This window comes from Thamnophis sirtalis, unplaced genomic scaffold (genome assembly GCF_051295495.1).
Source record: "Thamnophis sirtalis isolate CommonGarterSnake01/CBP01778 unplaced genomic scaffold, rThaSir2_p1.2 scaffold_11, whole genome shotgun sequence".
In the NCBI taxonomy this organism is placed as follows: Eukaryota; Metazoa; Chordata; class Lepidosauria; order Squamata; family Natricidae; genus Thamnophis; species Thamnophis sirtalis.
The window spans coordinates 5,822,409-5,838,207 of record NW_028261391.1 but is presented as its reverse complement, the minus strand read 5'-3'; the positions used below and the strand labels follow the sequence as shown (position 1 = coordinate 5,838,207).

General features: G+C 43.5%; 1 protein-coding gene across 2 annotated transcripts; it reads left to right on the top strand.

Annotated features, from left to right (window-relative positions):
- The first annotated feature begins 1,973 nt into the window (after window positions 1–1,973).
- LOC148043475 (uncharacterized) lies at window positions 1,974–14,851 on the top strand. 2 transcript variants are annotated; one of them, XM_087725120.1, is made up of 3 exons: window positions 1,974–2,028; window positions 5,721–5,800; window positions 12,989–14,851. In XM_087725120.1, exon 3 carries the CDS (start codon window positions 13,015–13,017, stop codon window positions 14,134–14,136), a length of 1,122 nt encoding a protein of 373 aa, XP_087581246.1. In that variant the 5' UTR covers window positions 1,974–2,028; window positions 5,721–5,800; window positions 12,989–13,014; the 3' UTR covers window positions 14,137–14,851. The 2 variants fall into 2 exon arrangements, with proteins under 2 accessions (XP_087581246.1, XP_087581245.1); XM_087725119.1 differs by lacking the exon at window positions 1,974–2,028 and adding an exon at window positions 5,467–5,573.
- Window positions 14,852–15,799: the final 948 nt, after the last annotated feature.

Here is a 15,799-nt window from a genome sequence, read left to right as displayed (position 1 = left end):
GCTGCCTTTTGTCTGAGTATTGTCTTATCTGCCTAATCTGGGGGGCTTCCTCTTATCTCCCAAAATAATTCCAACATACCACGGAAACCTGTTTTCTATGAATCAATGTCTGTTTCTTGAATATATTATTGCCCACTGTGAAAAACTAGATTTGGATAGAAGCATACTCAAACAGTGAATTACAACCCTACTTGAGATTTATATCAGAATTACTGCAAGCAAATGTGCAAGTTGTGCACAACAAAAAGGTGCTTTTACCAGGGGTTGGACAAATAATGTTTTAAAAATCAGTTATCCATTCCAAACACAGTTATTCTAAAACAAGCGCTATTTATCAATTCAGAGACACCATACAAATTGCAACACCTGAAATTTCCTGTCTAGTCAACCATGGTCCTGTTTTTTAAATGAAAAAAATATAGCATATGGAATTGTTAAAGAGGGCCTGCGAAAAGCTTTTTGCACAACTGCCAAACATGTCAGCAGCAGTTCAAGATCCCTCAAGGGAAATGTCTATTGAGAGTCTCAGTCATCCAATTCAGAGTTGTCTTGAAAGTGTTATTTCAAAAAGCAAACTGTACTGGGTTTTGAGGAGGAAGAAAAAATGTTTCTCATCCAAGAAGTTTCATCAGTTGTGATGGTGGTGGTGGCGTCGTAGACGGATGGAAAACTAGGTAGTGACAGTTTTGACTGGATGGTGAGGGATAGAAGGATAGGGTTCTGCCTGGGTGTTGGAGTTGTGGGTAGGATGGAAGGATTGTATTTCTTTGCAGTCATCTGGTCCATTAGCACTCTTCCTGTTGAGACCACTTGGGGGTTTATAAGCTATGGCCGCAGTGGTTAGAATGCAATACTGCAGGCTAATTTAAACTGCCAGCTGCCAGCAGTTCAATTCTCACCGGTCATGGTTTAACTCAGACTTACATCCTTCCAAGGTCGGTAAGATGAGGACCCAGATTGTTGGGAGCAATATGCTGACTCTATAAAACGCTTAGAGAGGGCTGTAAAGCACTGTGAAGCGGTATATAAATCTAAGTGCTATTGCTAGGGCTAAGTGCTTTATCTCTGCCTTCAGACTCATCTGAATTAAGAGTACAATTGGTTGTGGAATTTTCTTGGAACTGCTGCATGATTTGTAGACTGGAGATACCATAGGTGGTATTTATCCCTCCCCCTCTGTTGGGTGAGAGAGGGCTGCTCAATGTCAACATAAGTGGTCTTTTTTGCTCCTCTTTCAAACCAATGATGCTTTCTATCGAAAATGTGAACTTTGCTGTCTTAAAAAGAACAAATTTAGTCTTTCAAATGGAGATGGTCCGCTGAATTTTGTCCTGATGGGTCTGATCTCCTACGTTGTGCATTGCGCTTGTGAAATGGTTGTTTTGGTTCACCGATATTCTTCTTCCTCCAGGAAAAAAACCCCACAGTCCAGTTGCCTTTTGAAAAAGCACTTTTGAAATCCCTTAAGGGGGAAAAAAAAACATTGGGTCCCCATTGAAAACCTATTTTCCTTATCTAGAAGCCAACCAGTCAGTCATGCCTTACCTGACAAAAAACTACTACAACAACGATGTCCTAAGACCACGTGGCCAATAATGCAACCACCCTCCACGGCGCTCTCTGGCTGGGGAACCATAGGCTGTGTAGTTCCTAACTATCTGGAAGGCCCCTTTTCACCCTCTTGGGTGGTTGGGACTTTCTATTTGCCCTTTTCCTCAATACCGCTTTTATCAGCCGAATCATTATTATTTTCGTTTGTGTGGTGGTTTATTTTATTTTTTTTTGTTTAAAGAAAAAAAAATTCTCCTCAGCAGGCATCTTTTTCTTCCCGCTCTGGTAAAATAACGGCCATCACTCTTCATGAGAGGAGGGGTCGAGCACGTGCCCGCTCCGAACGGCGCAGGCGCAGCTCTGTTCGGCATTATGGGCGGGGCCTGCGGGGATTCCCTTTTTTTTCCTCCCACCCCCAGGGCGCGGGTTGCGCGTGCGCGAACTTCGCATTTCTTCCCTCTGCTCCGGAGCTGGCTGGTAAGTTTGTCCCGGAGCGAATTTCGCTTTTTGTTTTGCCCGCCGCCGGCCGTTAATTCCGCATCTTTGCAGTGTTTGTTCGGCGGGGACTGCAAATCTGCGCCCATTGCTTAAGCAGCCAAGAAAGTGAAATTGATATCACTGATATACTTTTAGATATCATATCAATTTATATAATTGTTTCTGCATTTGGGGATATTTCCACCGCCTTTTGGGGATGGGCGGATAATTCGGATTAAGTGCTCCGTGGGGGGGGGAAATTGCTCTTTTAGTGTCCTTTGGGGATAAAGGGGTGAGAATGCTAGCGGGGGTAATGCTAGCTCAAGGGGAAAGCCTGGGCTGGCTAAATAAACTCTGCATGGAAGCAGGTCACGCCTTGCGCCGAACTTGGATGGTTTAAATCCTGGCTTGTGGGAGAAATTACAGCTCGCTGGCTTTGTTTGCACCGCTCAGAGTAGCGGTTTTCTAGGTAGCGTTTTTCTCTCTCGCTTCACTGCTACGAGGCGGAATTGTTGGGATATTAGGATAATGCAGATTTATATATTTTCTCTCTTTTGGATGGGAACTAGTGGTCGCTCTGGTTTTAATATTGCAATTATATGGGGGAGTGTTTGGGAGGTCGCACCAGTTTTAATAGTGCAAATTATATATGTGTGTTTGTATGCATATAGATATATAGAGATTGCTATATAGATAGGTAGAGATTGCTATATAGTTAAATATTGCTATATAGTTAGGTATTGCTATATCGATAGGTAGATATTGCTATATAGTTAAATATTGCTATATAGTTAGGTATTGCTATATCTATAGGTAGAGATTGCTATATAGTTAGGTATTGCTATATAGATTGCTATATATAGAGGTTGATAGATATATGTGTATTGCGGCGTTGTTGCCACACTGGAGGGCCGCTTATGTGTCCTTGGCCGAATTGAAAGGAAAATACCAGGCAGAATTCCTCGGGATGAGCGAGCTTCGAATGAACATCGAAGGTCTCTTTTATTAGAAAAGTTAGTTACAGCCTCATCAAAAAGGAGCGTATCAGAAGTCATATATAATCACACATGGTACAAGTAAACTAATGAAAAGTTCACAGCATTCTACAAATAAAGCAATAGAAAATCACATCATGGCAAAGGGAGGGGCAAAGGGGGAATCGAAAGTTACAACCTAGCAGAGGGAGGGGAGACGGGGAATCGAAAGTTACAAGCTGCATGGCATGGGGGGGGGAGAAGGGGCAGGTGTGGGAGTAGCTGGCTCACATAGTTCATGAGTCTGCATAATGAGTCCTCACGGCCGGAAAGATGTTTCTGGTACGATGTTTCTCCATCCCTGTGTGTGTGTGTTTCAGGCAGGCAAAACCCGCCCTGCACACGCACACACCCGATGGATACCAACACAAATTATATATGTGTGTTTGTATGCCTATAGATATATAGATATTGCTATATAGTTAGGTATTGCTATATAGATTGCTATATAGAGAGGTTGATATATATGTATATGTATGTATGTGTGTGTGCATATGTGTGTATATATATATATATATATATATATATATATATATATATATATATATATATATATATATATATATATATATATATATATATATATATATATATATATATATATATATATATATATATATATATATATATATATATATATATATATATATATATATATATATATATATAATGTATGTATATATAAAAACTCAATATTAAAACGAGAGCGACTGCTAGTTCCCATCCAAAAGAAACGGAGAAAATAATGGTGCTTACTTTGGAATAATTAAAATACGATGTTCAGGGACTGCAAATATAGTTTCCGGGTGTGTTTTTTGCAATGCATCTGGGAAAACGCAAGCAGTAGCCCGGATAGGTGAAAGGATCTGCCCAGGTAGGCAATGGAGGGAGAAACAGGCGGGAGAAATCAAATTGGAGGTTAGGAGGGAGGGCTTCTTCCTTTCCGGTGGGCCTTTTATAAGGAGAGCCCTCCCGGCTGTTGAGGTTTCCGCCTTGAAAAGAAAGAAGCAGTTGGCCCACCGGCAGCAACTCAATTCATTACATCTGGAGCAGTGGTTGCCAATCTTTTTTGGCCATTGTCCACCTAAGCATCTTTAAAATCCTGATCCCATATAATTCTTACTTACTTAAGAATTCTTAAAGTGAACTCTACTCACAGGGAGGAAGCCTAAAAGACCATTAACTTGATTTAAACAAGGTTCACATTGCCCCCATTAAAAAGTCAAATTGTCCCCTTGTGGGGCATGGGCCCTGCGTTGGGAACCACTGATCCTGATCCGGAGAACAAGCTAGGATAGGTGAAGATAGGAAGAGGAGGAAGGTATGAACTTGTTCTGGAGGTGTTGCATGTTGGGGAAGGGAGCAGCTACACCCTGGAGAAAAAGGAGGTGGGCATTGTGCATGTCTCCTTTTAAACTTTTTTACAGGCTTCTGACACATGCATATGTATGCATATCTATCTATATATCTATATCTATCTATCTATCTATCTATCTATATGTTATGTTTGTGCTGATAAATAAATAAAGGGAGACTAGTATAGATGCATATATATATATGCATATAACATATATATATGTTGCATTTGTGCTGATAAATAAATAAAAAAAAAAAATATATATATATATTATTTATATATTTATACCTAACTATATTTATACCTAACTTTATATATTTATACCTAACTATATAGCAATATTTAACTATATAGCAATCTCTACCTATCTATATAGCAATCTCTATATAGCAATCTCTATATATCTGTATGCATACAAACACACATATATAATTTGCACTATTAAAACTGGTGCGACCTCCCAAACACTCCCCCATATAATTGCAATATTAAAACCAGAGCGACCACTAGTTCCCATCCAAAAGAGAGAAAATATATAAATCTGCATTATCCTAATATCCCAACAATTCCGCCTCGTAGTAGTGAAGCGCGAGAGAAAAACTCTACCTAGAAAACCGCTACGCTGAGCGGTGCAAACAAAGTCAGCGAGCTGTGATTTATATATATATATCTCAGATGCCATGTGGGGAGTTGGGTAAAGTGCCAATATTATCATGCCTTAATCCCATCCCCTGGAGCTGAAGTGGAGACCTCTTTATTATGTAAAGGGGCTAGCTTGGCCTTCTTAATGGCCCATTGACAAAGTGGGGATGGGCAGGAAGCTACTGGCAGCTATTCTGTCTTTTAAAACATGTGTCTTCCTTTTCACATCCAGAGAAATATTCTGCCTTTTCAATATTTCCTAGGATATTTCATTTTTCTGGGAGAGGGCTGGGGGAAAACTTCGTACAGTATAAAACAGTTTTTTTTTCTTGGGGAATAGAAGATCCACTGCATGGAGAGAGTGCAGTGTGTTATGCCCAGACATGCCTTTTTAGCCTTGTGTGTTGTCGCCCAATCCCTGCCTTGTTTTCATGTTTAGTTTTGCTCCTCCTCACATCTCAACCAGCAGCTGTTCTGCAATGTAATCTAATTACATTAACCAAGAACAAACGGTAAATTGGGATTTTGGAAGTTAGATTTCGGTTGGGCATTTTTAAGTGGCAGAGCCTATGGTTGTACTTTGTGAATCAAGAAAAGGTAAGCGTTTGCAATGAAGAGAAAGAAAAGTTGAAAAGTTTGTGTTGTTTGTGTCCTCCTAGCTGCTTGTGTCGAACTTGGGAAGAAGCCTCAAAGGGAATCGACCTTCAAGCTGCGGTTGTGCTTTGTGAATTAAAAAAAGGTTAGTGTCTTTGCAATGCAGAAAAAAGAAGTTTAAAAATTGTAGCTGCGTTCCCTCTCACAGCTATTTGGAATACAGGCAGGCAACAGTGTGGGGTAAGCAATTTGGTGAGAGTTGGATATAGAAGCATGCTTTCTTCACAATCGTATTTTTTTGTATTAATATCTTAATTTTGTTTTTTACATGAACTACGAAAAAGGTACTGTATATATAGATAGCCATACATTGAATTTTTAGCTACTATAAAGCTTTAAAACCACGATAAAGCTGTATTTTTACCTTTTTCTGCCTTCCCACAAATTTTATCAAATGCAGAATGTTGGGAGACTATATACGTTTTATGTATGTTGAATTATCGGAAGAAATCTCCTTCTGGGTTTAGTTCCAAGTGGGGAAAAAGACACTGGAAACATAGAGGCTGCTTGGAAAGATGGTTTAATGGTGGACAGGACCACATGGCTTGAAATCCTGAACAGAAAAGGGGGGAACCACACGTTTCCAGAGGTGAAGAAGAAAGGAAAGAAAAGGGCTTGCTGAGAGTTTCTGAGTTTTTTATACTCTCTGGCGCCACCTCTCTGTTTCCTGTTCCTCTGTAAGAAATGTATTTGGATTGGTTGTCAGACTCCCATGGGGCCATGCAGGGGCAACTCTGTAGGTTGTGTTTTGAATCCAAGTTTGGTTGAGCATTGCTTCTTCCCAGGTGCCCTGTGGTAAGTTTCTGTGGAAGGTTAATCCTACCTTTGTTATGTAGAGTAGACTAGCTCAGGCTTTTTAATGGCCCATTGACCAAGGTGGGGGCTATTAAGAGTGAGTCTGTTTCCTGCCTAAAAACACGTTTCTCCATTTCTGGTCCAGGGAAATATAATATTCTGCCCCAGAAAAATGAAATATCCTGGGAAATACAGAAAAGGCAGAATATTTCCCTGGACCAGAAATGGAGAAACATGTTTTTAGGCAGGAAGCAGACTCACTCTTAATAGACCCCCACCTTTCTCAATGGGCCATTCAAATGCCTGAGCCGGTCTATTCTACATAACAAAGATCTCCCCCTTCAGCTCCAGGGTGATGGGATTAAGGCATGATAGGATTAGCCCTTTACCCATCTCACCACAGGGCACCTGGGAAGAAGCAATGCTCAACTAAGCTTGGGACTTAAAAAAACCAGACACACTTAGTTAAGACTGAGCCCCTGGGAATCTGACAACCAATCAGAATACATTTCTTACACAGGAACAGGAAATAGAGAAGTGGGGCCGAACAGAGTATAAAAAACTCAATCTCAGCAAGCCCTGTTTTTCTGTTCTATTTCTTCTTCACCCAACATCTGGAAGCATGTGATCATCCTTTTCTGTTCAGGAGCTCAAGCCATGTGAGCCTGTCCACCATTAAACTATCTTTCCAAGCAGCCTCCATGTTTCCAGTGTCTTTTCCCCCACTTGGAACTGAACCCAGAAGGACATTTCTTCCAACAGTAGCATCATCAGTGCTGGTAGTAAGGAGTGCTGAGACCTTTTGGGATGAAACAGCACTCCTTGAACTAGCACTGGTGATGTTACCTAGTTGGGTAACGAAATGCCTGCAAGAAAACAAGCAAGCTCAGAGAGTGTAAAGGACACTACCGCAGCAGCTGGTCCCACAGGAAAACAACACTCTGGATTCCAATGAGTTGAATCGAAAGAACTTTTAGCAATTCTTCCCGTTTCCCCAAAACGCAATCTCTCCCCCCCCCCCCCAAACCGCACAGCAAGGATGTTTTGAGAACACTGAGGCCCTAGGCAGATAACAGCTCAGTCTCGGGGCACGATGACCTTGGAAGCGGCTGAGAAGGGAGTCTGCTCCCGCCTCCCTAATTCCCAAGCGGTTACAGCGGAAAGCAATGGAAAAATGCTAGCGAGTTTCCCTCCCTCCCACCCGTCCCGCTTTCCAACAGAAAGAGTGAGACCTGACATCTGGTTAGTTTATAGATTTTGGGAGTTGTGCGAGGAGTTTTTTGCAATAAGTAAAAGTATTGCATGAATGTACTCGCTGAGACCCTCAAGGCCAAAGCCAATTGCTTCACCTCCTTAAATCTTGTTAGATGCAATTTGTACTGTGATTAGATTCAGGGAAGATTCTCCTCGTCCCAGATCACAGGAAGCTTCAGCGCCATTGGGTTCCTTTTTTGCTACAAGCGTATAATGCAATAGAATACAATAGCAGAGTTGGAAGGGACCTTGGAGGTCTTCTAGTCCAACGCCCTGCCTAAGCAGGAAACCCTATACCGTTTCCGACAGATGGCTATCCAACATCTTCTTAAAGACTTCCAGGGTTGGAGCATTTACAACTTCTGGAGGCAATTTCTGTTCCACTGATTAATTGTTCTAACTGTCAGGAAATTTCTCCTCGGTTCTAAGTTGCTTCTCTCCTTGATTAGTTTCCACCCATTGCTTCTTGTTCTACCCTCAGGTGCCTTGGAGAATAGTTTGACTCCCTCTTCTTTGTGGCAGCCCCTGAGATATTGGAATGCAACCCCCCCCCCCCCCCCAGAACAGTTTGGAGACTTGATTTATGGCATAGCAGAGGTAGTCCTCGACTTAGGGCCACAATTGAGCCCAAAATTTAGGTTGCTAAGTGAGACATTTGTGAAGTGAGCTTTGCCCCATGTTAATGACTATTCTTGCCACAGTGGTTAAGTGAATCACGGCGGTTGTTAAATGAGTCACCCGGCTGTTAAGTGAACTTGGCTTCCCCGTTGACTTTGCTTATCTGAAGGTCGCAAAAGGACATTACGTGACCCCTCCCCAGGCCACAGCAACGGTCATAAGTGTGAAACAGTTGGTAAGCCGCTGAATTTTGATCACATGATCATGGGGCTGCTGCAAAGGTTGTAACTGTGAAAAACGGTCATAAGTCACTTTTCAGTGCCGGCGTAACTTCCAACGGTCACGGAACGAAATGTTGTAAGTCAAGGACTACCAGTAGTATGTTTAACAACCATCTGAAGTTACAACCGCACTGAAAAAATTGGCTTACGAGTGTTGCAGCCTCCCCCCCCCCGGTCACATGATCAAAATTTGGATGCTTGGCAAGTGGTTCATATTTATGACGGTCACAGTATCCTGAGGTCACATGATCAACTTTTGCAAACTGACCAGTACGGTCTCAACTTACTTACGAAACAAACTGCAGTAATTCACTTAATAACTGTGGCAAGAAAGGTTGCAAAACCGGGCAAAGCTCACTTCACAAATGTTTTATTTAGCCACAGAAATCTTGGGGCTCAAATGTGGTCGTAAGTCGAGAGCCAGCCGTACAAGCTACTTAGCAACTGTTTGAAAATGGACCCCCCCCCTGGGAATTCTTACAATGTAGTTCTGACAGCTGCCTCTTTCCTGTCTTCCCCTTCCAACCCCCCGTGGTAACATGACTGCATTTATAGTTGTACAATAATTTTTTTGGCTAAATTCTGACATTTCCTTCCAGTTTTTGGCAAAACTGGCCCCTAACAAACATTTGGTTCGCTTAACGGTTGCCAAACAGGTCGTTGAATTGGATCAACTTTGGGGGGGTAACTTGTATTATGACCATTACGACTTATGATCATGACAGACACGTCCCATGACGGTTGTAAGTCAAGGACTAACTGCACTTGGTTAAGGTAAAGGTTCCCCTCGCACATATGCGCTAGTCGTTCCCGACTCTAAGGAGCGGTGCACTCATCTCCGTTTCAAAGCCGAAGAGCCAGCGCTGTCCAAAGACGTCTCCGTGGTCATGTGGCCGGCATGACTCAATGCCGAAGGCGCACGGAACGCTGTTACCTTCCCACCAAAGGTGGTTCCTATTTTTCTACTTGCATTTTTACATGCTTTCGAACTGCTAGGTTGGCAGAAGCTGGGACAAGTCACGGGAGCTCACTCCGTTATGCGGCGCTAGGGATTCGAACCAGATGAACTGCCGACATTTCTGATCGACAAACTCGGCGTCTTAGCCACTAAGCCACCGCGTGCCCTAATTGGTTAACAGTCTTAGCCGTTGAGCCACTGCGTCCTCTAGTTGGTTAACAGTACTTGGTTAACTTCGGCTTATTCGAACTGTTCTTTTGAGATGCAAAACTAGTTAGTCCCTGGTAAATAACTATATTGGAAATATAGACCTGTTTTGATGAGCTCCCTGCAGACTTTTAGAAAAACTGCTGTGTTCCCATTATCTGGAGTTAATCCTCAGCCCCTTAAAGCCTCTTTGGGATTTTAGAGCCCTGGAGAGTAAAAGAGAATGAGACCAAAAGGGCTTTGTTAAGGCAATTCTCCAACCAATATTTCCAAGGCAGATTGGAACATCCCATCTCTCTCCTACTACCTATCTCTTCTCATGTATGACTATAACCATGTTGCTTGTATCTTTACATTTTATATTTTATTTGTTTCCTAGTATAATTTGATTGCTTATTCGTAACCTATGACTATCGCTAAGTGTTGTATCTTATGATTCTTGATGAATGTATTCTATTTTATTTTTCTTTATGTACACTTGAAATCATATGCATCAGAAAAATTCCTTGTGTGTCCAATCACGCGTGGCCAATAAAGAATTCTACCTGTTCATTTATTCTCTCTCTCTCTCTCTCTCTCTCTCTCTCTCTCTCTCTCTCTCTCTCTCTATCTATCTATCTATCTATCTATCATCTATCTCTAAACTCTACTATTATCTATCATCTATCTGTCTATCTATCTATCTATCTATCTATCTATCTATCTATCTCCATCCATCCATCTATCTATCTCTAAACTCTACTATCTATTATCTATCATCTGTCTATCATCCATCTATCCATCCATCCATCTAATCTATCTAATCTATCTATCTAATCTATCTAATCTATCTAATCTATCTATCTATCTTATCTTTATCTATCTATCTATCTATCTATCTATCTATCTATCTATCATCTATCTCTAAACTCTACTATTATCTGTCATCTATCTGTCTATCTATCTATCTATCTATCTATCTATCTATCTATCTATCTATCTATCTATCTATCTATCTATCTATCTATCTATCTATCTCTATCTCTCTATCTCCATCCATCCATCCATCCATCCATCCATCCATCTATCTATCTCTAAACTCTACTATCTATTATCTATCATCTGTCTATCATCCATCCATCCATCCATCTAATCTATCTATCTTATCATCTATCTATCTAATCTAATCTATCTAATCTATCTATCTATCATCTATCTCACTTCTCATCCAGAAAGCTTCTTCAGTTCTGATTTGAGTGGCAGGGAATCGAAGGATTTATATTATTTGCAATTATTGGGCTGTTGGGACTCTGAATAGCAGTTGTAGTCCATCTATTCAGAGAATAAAACGCCGGTTATAAAGCAGGCAATTCTCTGGAAGCAAGCTTGAGACAAACGACGTTCAGGAAAGTGTGCGTTTTTGTGAACACAGCCTGTTCTTTTATTTGCAGTCACATAGAATTGAGGGTGTGTGTGTGTTCCCTCGCAGATTGCTGAAGGTTCCACTGCTTTCAGAGGAAAATGCATGCACCAGAGGGGTGTGCCCAACGTTTCCCAATTTGCTTATGTGTGCAATCGGCAGCACGTTCACAATCTCATTTACAATGCTGTAGGCTTGCTGCGAAGTTGGTTGAAAAAGGCTTCCAGAGTGGTTTAGATAACGGAGTGAGCTCCCGTTACTTGTCCCAGCTTCTGCCAATCTAGCAGTTTGAAAGCATGTAAAAATGTAAGTAGAAAAATAGGGACCACCTTTGGTGGGAAGGGAACAGAGTCCCAGGCGCCTTCCCCGTTGAGTTATGCCGGCCACATGACCATGGAGACGTCTTTGGACAGCGCTGGCTCTTCGGCTTTGAAACGGAGATGAGCACCGCCCCCTAGAGTTGGGAACGGCTAGCACATTTGTGCGAGGGAAACCTTTTTTTTACTATTAGGCTTACTTGCAGACTTACAAAGACGCAAATCAAAAGTGAAGGGGAAGAGGGAGGGGAGGGGAGACAAACTTGAACACCGATCCTTACAGTTCAATTTGCATTGTGTTAGATTGGATTCTAAATGCTAAAATGGATTCAGTCGTTGGAGAGAAGCAACACACGTGGTCCTCGGGTTTACGACCCCAGTTGAGCCCAGGCTTTACGTTGCTAAGTGAAACATTTGTTAAGGGAGTTTTGTCCCATTTTGTGACTTTTCTAGCCCCAGTGGTTGAGCGAATCATTGGAGTTGAAGAAGCTTGGATGAGAAGCGAAAGGTTTTCAAAGAAAAAACAGAAAGTCCAGTGGCCTCTTGGGAAAAAAAAATCCTTTGGGTCAAGAGAAGTACAGTAAAACAAAGCCAGATCTGATGTTTGGGGTGCCAAATTCCCAAGTATAATTTCCACCCCCTTCCAAGAGACTCTTATCCCCCCGCTCCTCCTTAGTTCACTTTTGTCCAGTCACGTTCAAACCAGATGTTTTGGTGTTTTGGGAATGATTGTCCTTGGTGCACAGCTGCATTCTCTCCTAGCTGGCTGCCCTTGAAGTCTTGTCTCTGGCGGGCAGGGTGGACAGTAAAGTTTCCCCCCACACACACCAATCGCCAGTCGGTTTTCCTCCACCTCCCCCACCCCCTGAAGCAAAGGAAAGAGCATGTTAAGAGGAAGCTCTGAAATTTACATCTCTTGTGCGAGTCGTCCTTGACCACGATTCAGCCCAACATTTTCTGTTGAGAAGTGAAACATTTGTTGTGTGAATTTTGCCCTTCCTTGCCTCCGTTGTTAAGTGAATCCCTGCAGTTGATAAAGTTGGTAACCCGGTTGTTAAGTGAATCTGGCTTCCCCATGGACTCGGCTTGCCAGAAGGTCGCAAAGGGGGGACACATCACATGACCCAGGGACACAGCGACGGTCATAAGCATGAACCCAGTTGCCAGGCCTCTGAATTTTGATCGCGGGGATGCTGGAAATGTGACTGAAAAAATTGGTCATGAGTTCCTTTTTTCAGGGCTTTGGACGGTCACTGTTGTAAGTCGAGGACCTCCTGTGGTTTCCAAGATTATCTGTGGATTTTTTGGGGGGGTCTTTTCAGTGTTTGAGCAATAAAAGGCCGCAGATGCAAACAACTTGCAAAGCAGGAATATTAGAAAATGATTTCCTAGGTGTCCCTCCATCTGCCTTAACTCTCTTCTTCTCTCTCCCCCCTCCCCCAAGATATTTGCAGAGCAAGAATTTGAAAAATGGGAAGGCCCCGGAAAACCTCGAACGTTGCTGCATCTCCCCGCCCAGCTGCTACAGCCCCCAAGGCGGGTCCGGGGACACCTCGCTCATCCGCTACCTCCAGGACCGTCTCTGCGGCTGGTGCAAACCCAGCGGCTCCGGCTACAGTTCCTAAGAGCAGAAGCAGCAGAGGATCAGGTCCAGAGACGGCGGCCGATTCCGCAAAGCCTAGAGGAGCAAGGGAGGGCGGCCCGCCCAAGTCTGCAACGGCTTCTGACGGCCAACGCGGAGGGCCAAGGAAGAGCGATGGAGGAGCAGTCAAGAGCTCCGCGGCGTCGGGTGGAGTCAAGCCTTCTGCTGCTTCCGATGCCGCGAGCAAAACCCAAGGCAGAGCGAGGGGCCTGCCTGCGCCCCTCTCCCCTGAAAAAGTGGCTGAGGTCGAGAGGGAAACCCGCGGTCAGTGGAGGAACCCCGAATGGCACAAGTGGCGCGAGAACCGCATCACTGCCTCCATCGCGCCCAAGATCTCCAACAGCAAGTTTGCAAACGGCCGCAGCTCGGAAGTGCCTCAGTCGTACCTGAAGGAGGTGGTGGGATCGCGCTCCACGGTACGGACCCCAGCCATGAATTGGGGAGTCCGCAACGAGAAGAAAGCAGTGGAAGCTTATGAAACCCTCAAGTCCAGCACGGCAAAGAAACCGGTGAAGGTGAAAGAATGCGGCATCATTGTCGACAAAGACAAGCCCTGGCTGGCTGCCAGCCCCGATGGCATCGTCCAAGACGCGGGTACCGGCAAGGACCTCCGTCTCTTGGAGGTGAAGTGCCCCTATAAACACAGAAATAAGACGGTGACCGAAGCCTGCCAAGACAAGACCTTCTGCCTGGAAAATGAGGGCGATTCCTACTCGTTGAAGAAAAACCATCCCTATTATACCCAAGTCCAGTGTCAGATGAAAGTCTCCGGCCTGAAGAAAACGGATTTTGTCGTTCACACCAACAAAGAAACCGCAATTGCCCCGGTGGATTTTGACCCGGTTTTCTGGAAGGAAACGGTCCCCAAACTGGAGAAGTTCTACACGGATGCTGTGGTCCCTTACCTGGAGGAGAACAGGCCTTCTGCTCTCTTGGCCAGTGAAGAGTGAAGCTGTGGGAAGAAGTTTCTGATATTTTCTTTCTCTTTTCTTCATAAGATGTGCCTTCAACCTGTTATCCCCGTTCTCCTTTATACTTTTCTTCTCCAAGAGGACCAGAATCCGTTGCAGTTTTTTTTTTGCGTCCCAAGGCAGCTTTGTAAATTCTATAGAGCGGTGTTTCTCAACCTGGACGATTTTCAGACGTGGACGTCAATTCCCTAGGTGGCTAGAGAATTCTGGGAGTCTACACTATCTTAAAGTCAAGATAGAGAAACATTAGCCTAGAGCTATGATGGTGGTGAACCTTCGGCATATGTGCCGGAAGTGGCACCTCTCCAGCCGTCGCCCGTTGCTCTTTCAGGTTCCGGTGGCAGCTGGTCTTCGTGCAACGCAACAGCACTGGAAACAGGAAGAGCAGCTTCCCCGACACGCAGGCGTGTGCTGGAAAGCAGAGCTTCTGGTTTCCGGCACATGCGTGCATGCCAGCCAGCTGATCTTTGCACAGGTAAATGCACCAGAAACCGGAGCAACAGGTGACAGGTGCACATGAGCATGCCAGGGAACTAGAAGCTCAGCTTCCCGGCGTGCATATGCATGCCAGGGAACTGTTTTTCTGGTTTCTAATGCCCCCCCAGTGTACGCGCTCCCATCTTGGCACGGTGCCAAAAAGATTTCGCCAACACTGGCCTAGAGTATAGCCCTCCCTCTCTCTCTCTCTCTCTCTCTCTCTCTCTCTCTCTCTGTGCCTTCAGTTAACGTTTTAGAAAGCTGCATTCCTCTTGGGAACACGTGAATCGCCCTCAGCCTACTATTAGAACAGACCAACGACATCTAGAGCAGCCCCAGTTTTTCTCCTGCCACAGATCACGAACATCATTGGTTATTCGCTTTACCTGAGCAGGCAAAAGGTAGATTTTTTTTTTTTTTAAAAGCAAGACATTCTGGACTTGCTTCTGTCAGATTTTTCAATCTACTTCCAGGTATTCTTCCATGGAGACGTCCTCAGAAATGAAAATAGCTTTTGCTTGAGATGCTATAACTTGACCAGAAATGGAATACTTGAATGTTTCAATCCACAGCAGAGCTAAATTGTCCTCATCCTACCCGTTGCCAGCGTTTCCTGGAACCTGCGTTGTCCAAGAAATATCCAGTGTGATAACAAAAGGCCACAAGTTGCATGGAAGAAAAGTGACCCGGTTAATTAAGGGCTGCGGGTGTTTGAACATGGATAAAAATAAATCAAAACTCTTTGTTTTCCTGCTGTAAACCGCACACGTTCTCGGTTATGTATCCAGAATGACTTGTGATCCAGTGGTAGCGAGAGAAAGTTAGATTTATCATTTAGGCAGGAGGGATAGATATGCTGACTTGGTCTCTTTCAGTACAGGTGGAAGTGCATCTTTGCTTAGGAAGTTTATATATCAAAAGAAATTGTAGTGAAAAAATATATATTTTGAGGGAATTGCAACTTGAGTTTTTGAAGGGTGTTTAAAAAATAATTAAAAATGTGATGGGGGGGATCGTAATTGACTTTTTGTAAACTTGTGATATTTTTCTTTTGGACATATTAAAAAACAGTTCCTCCTATTAGCTCTCTGGGGCTTTAGTTAATGAAAATAAAAACAATGTATGCTGGATTTTGGTCCTGTGGTCTTTACAGCACAACCAGAAA

Coding starts and splice junctions, on each gene's coding strand:
- LOC148043475 (XM_087725120.1), top strand. CDS start 13,015: ATGGGAAGGCCCCGGAAAACCTCGAACGTTGCTGCATCTCCCCGCCCA.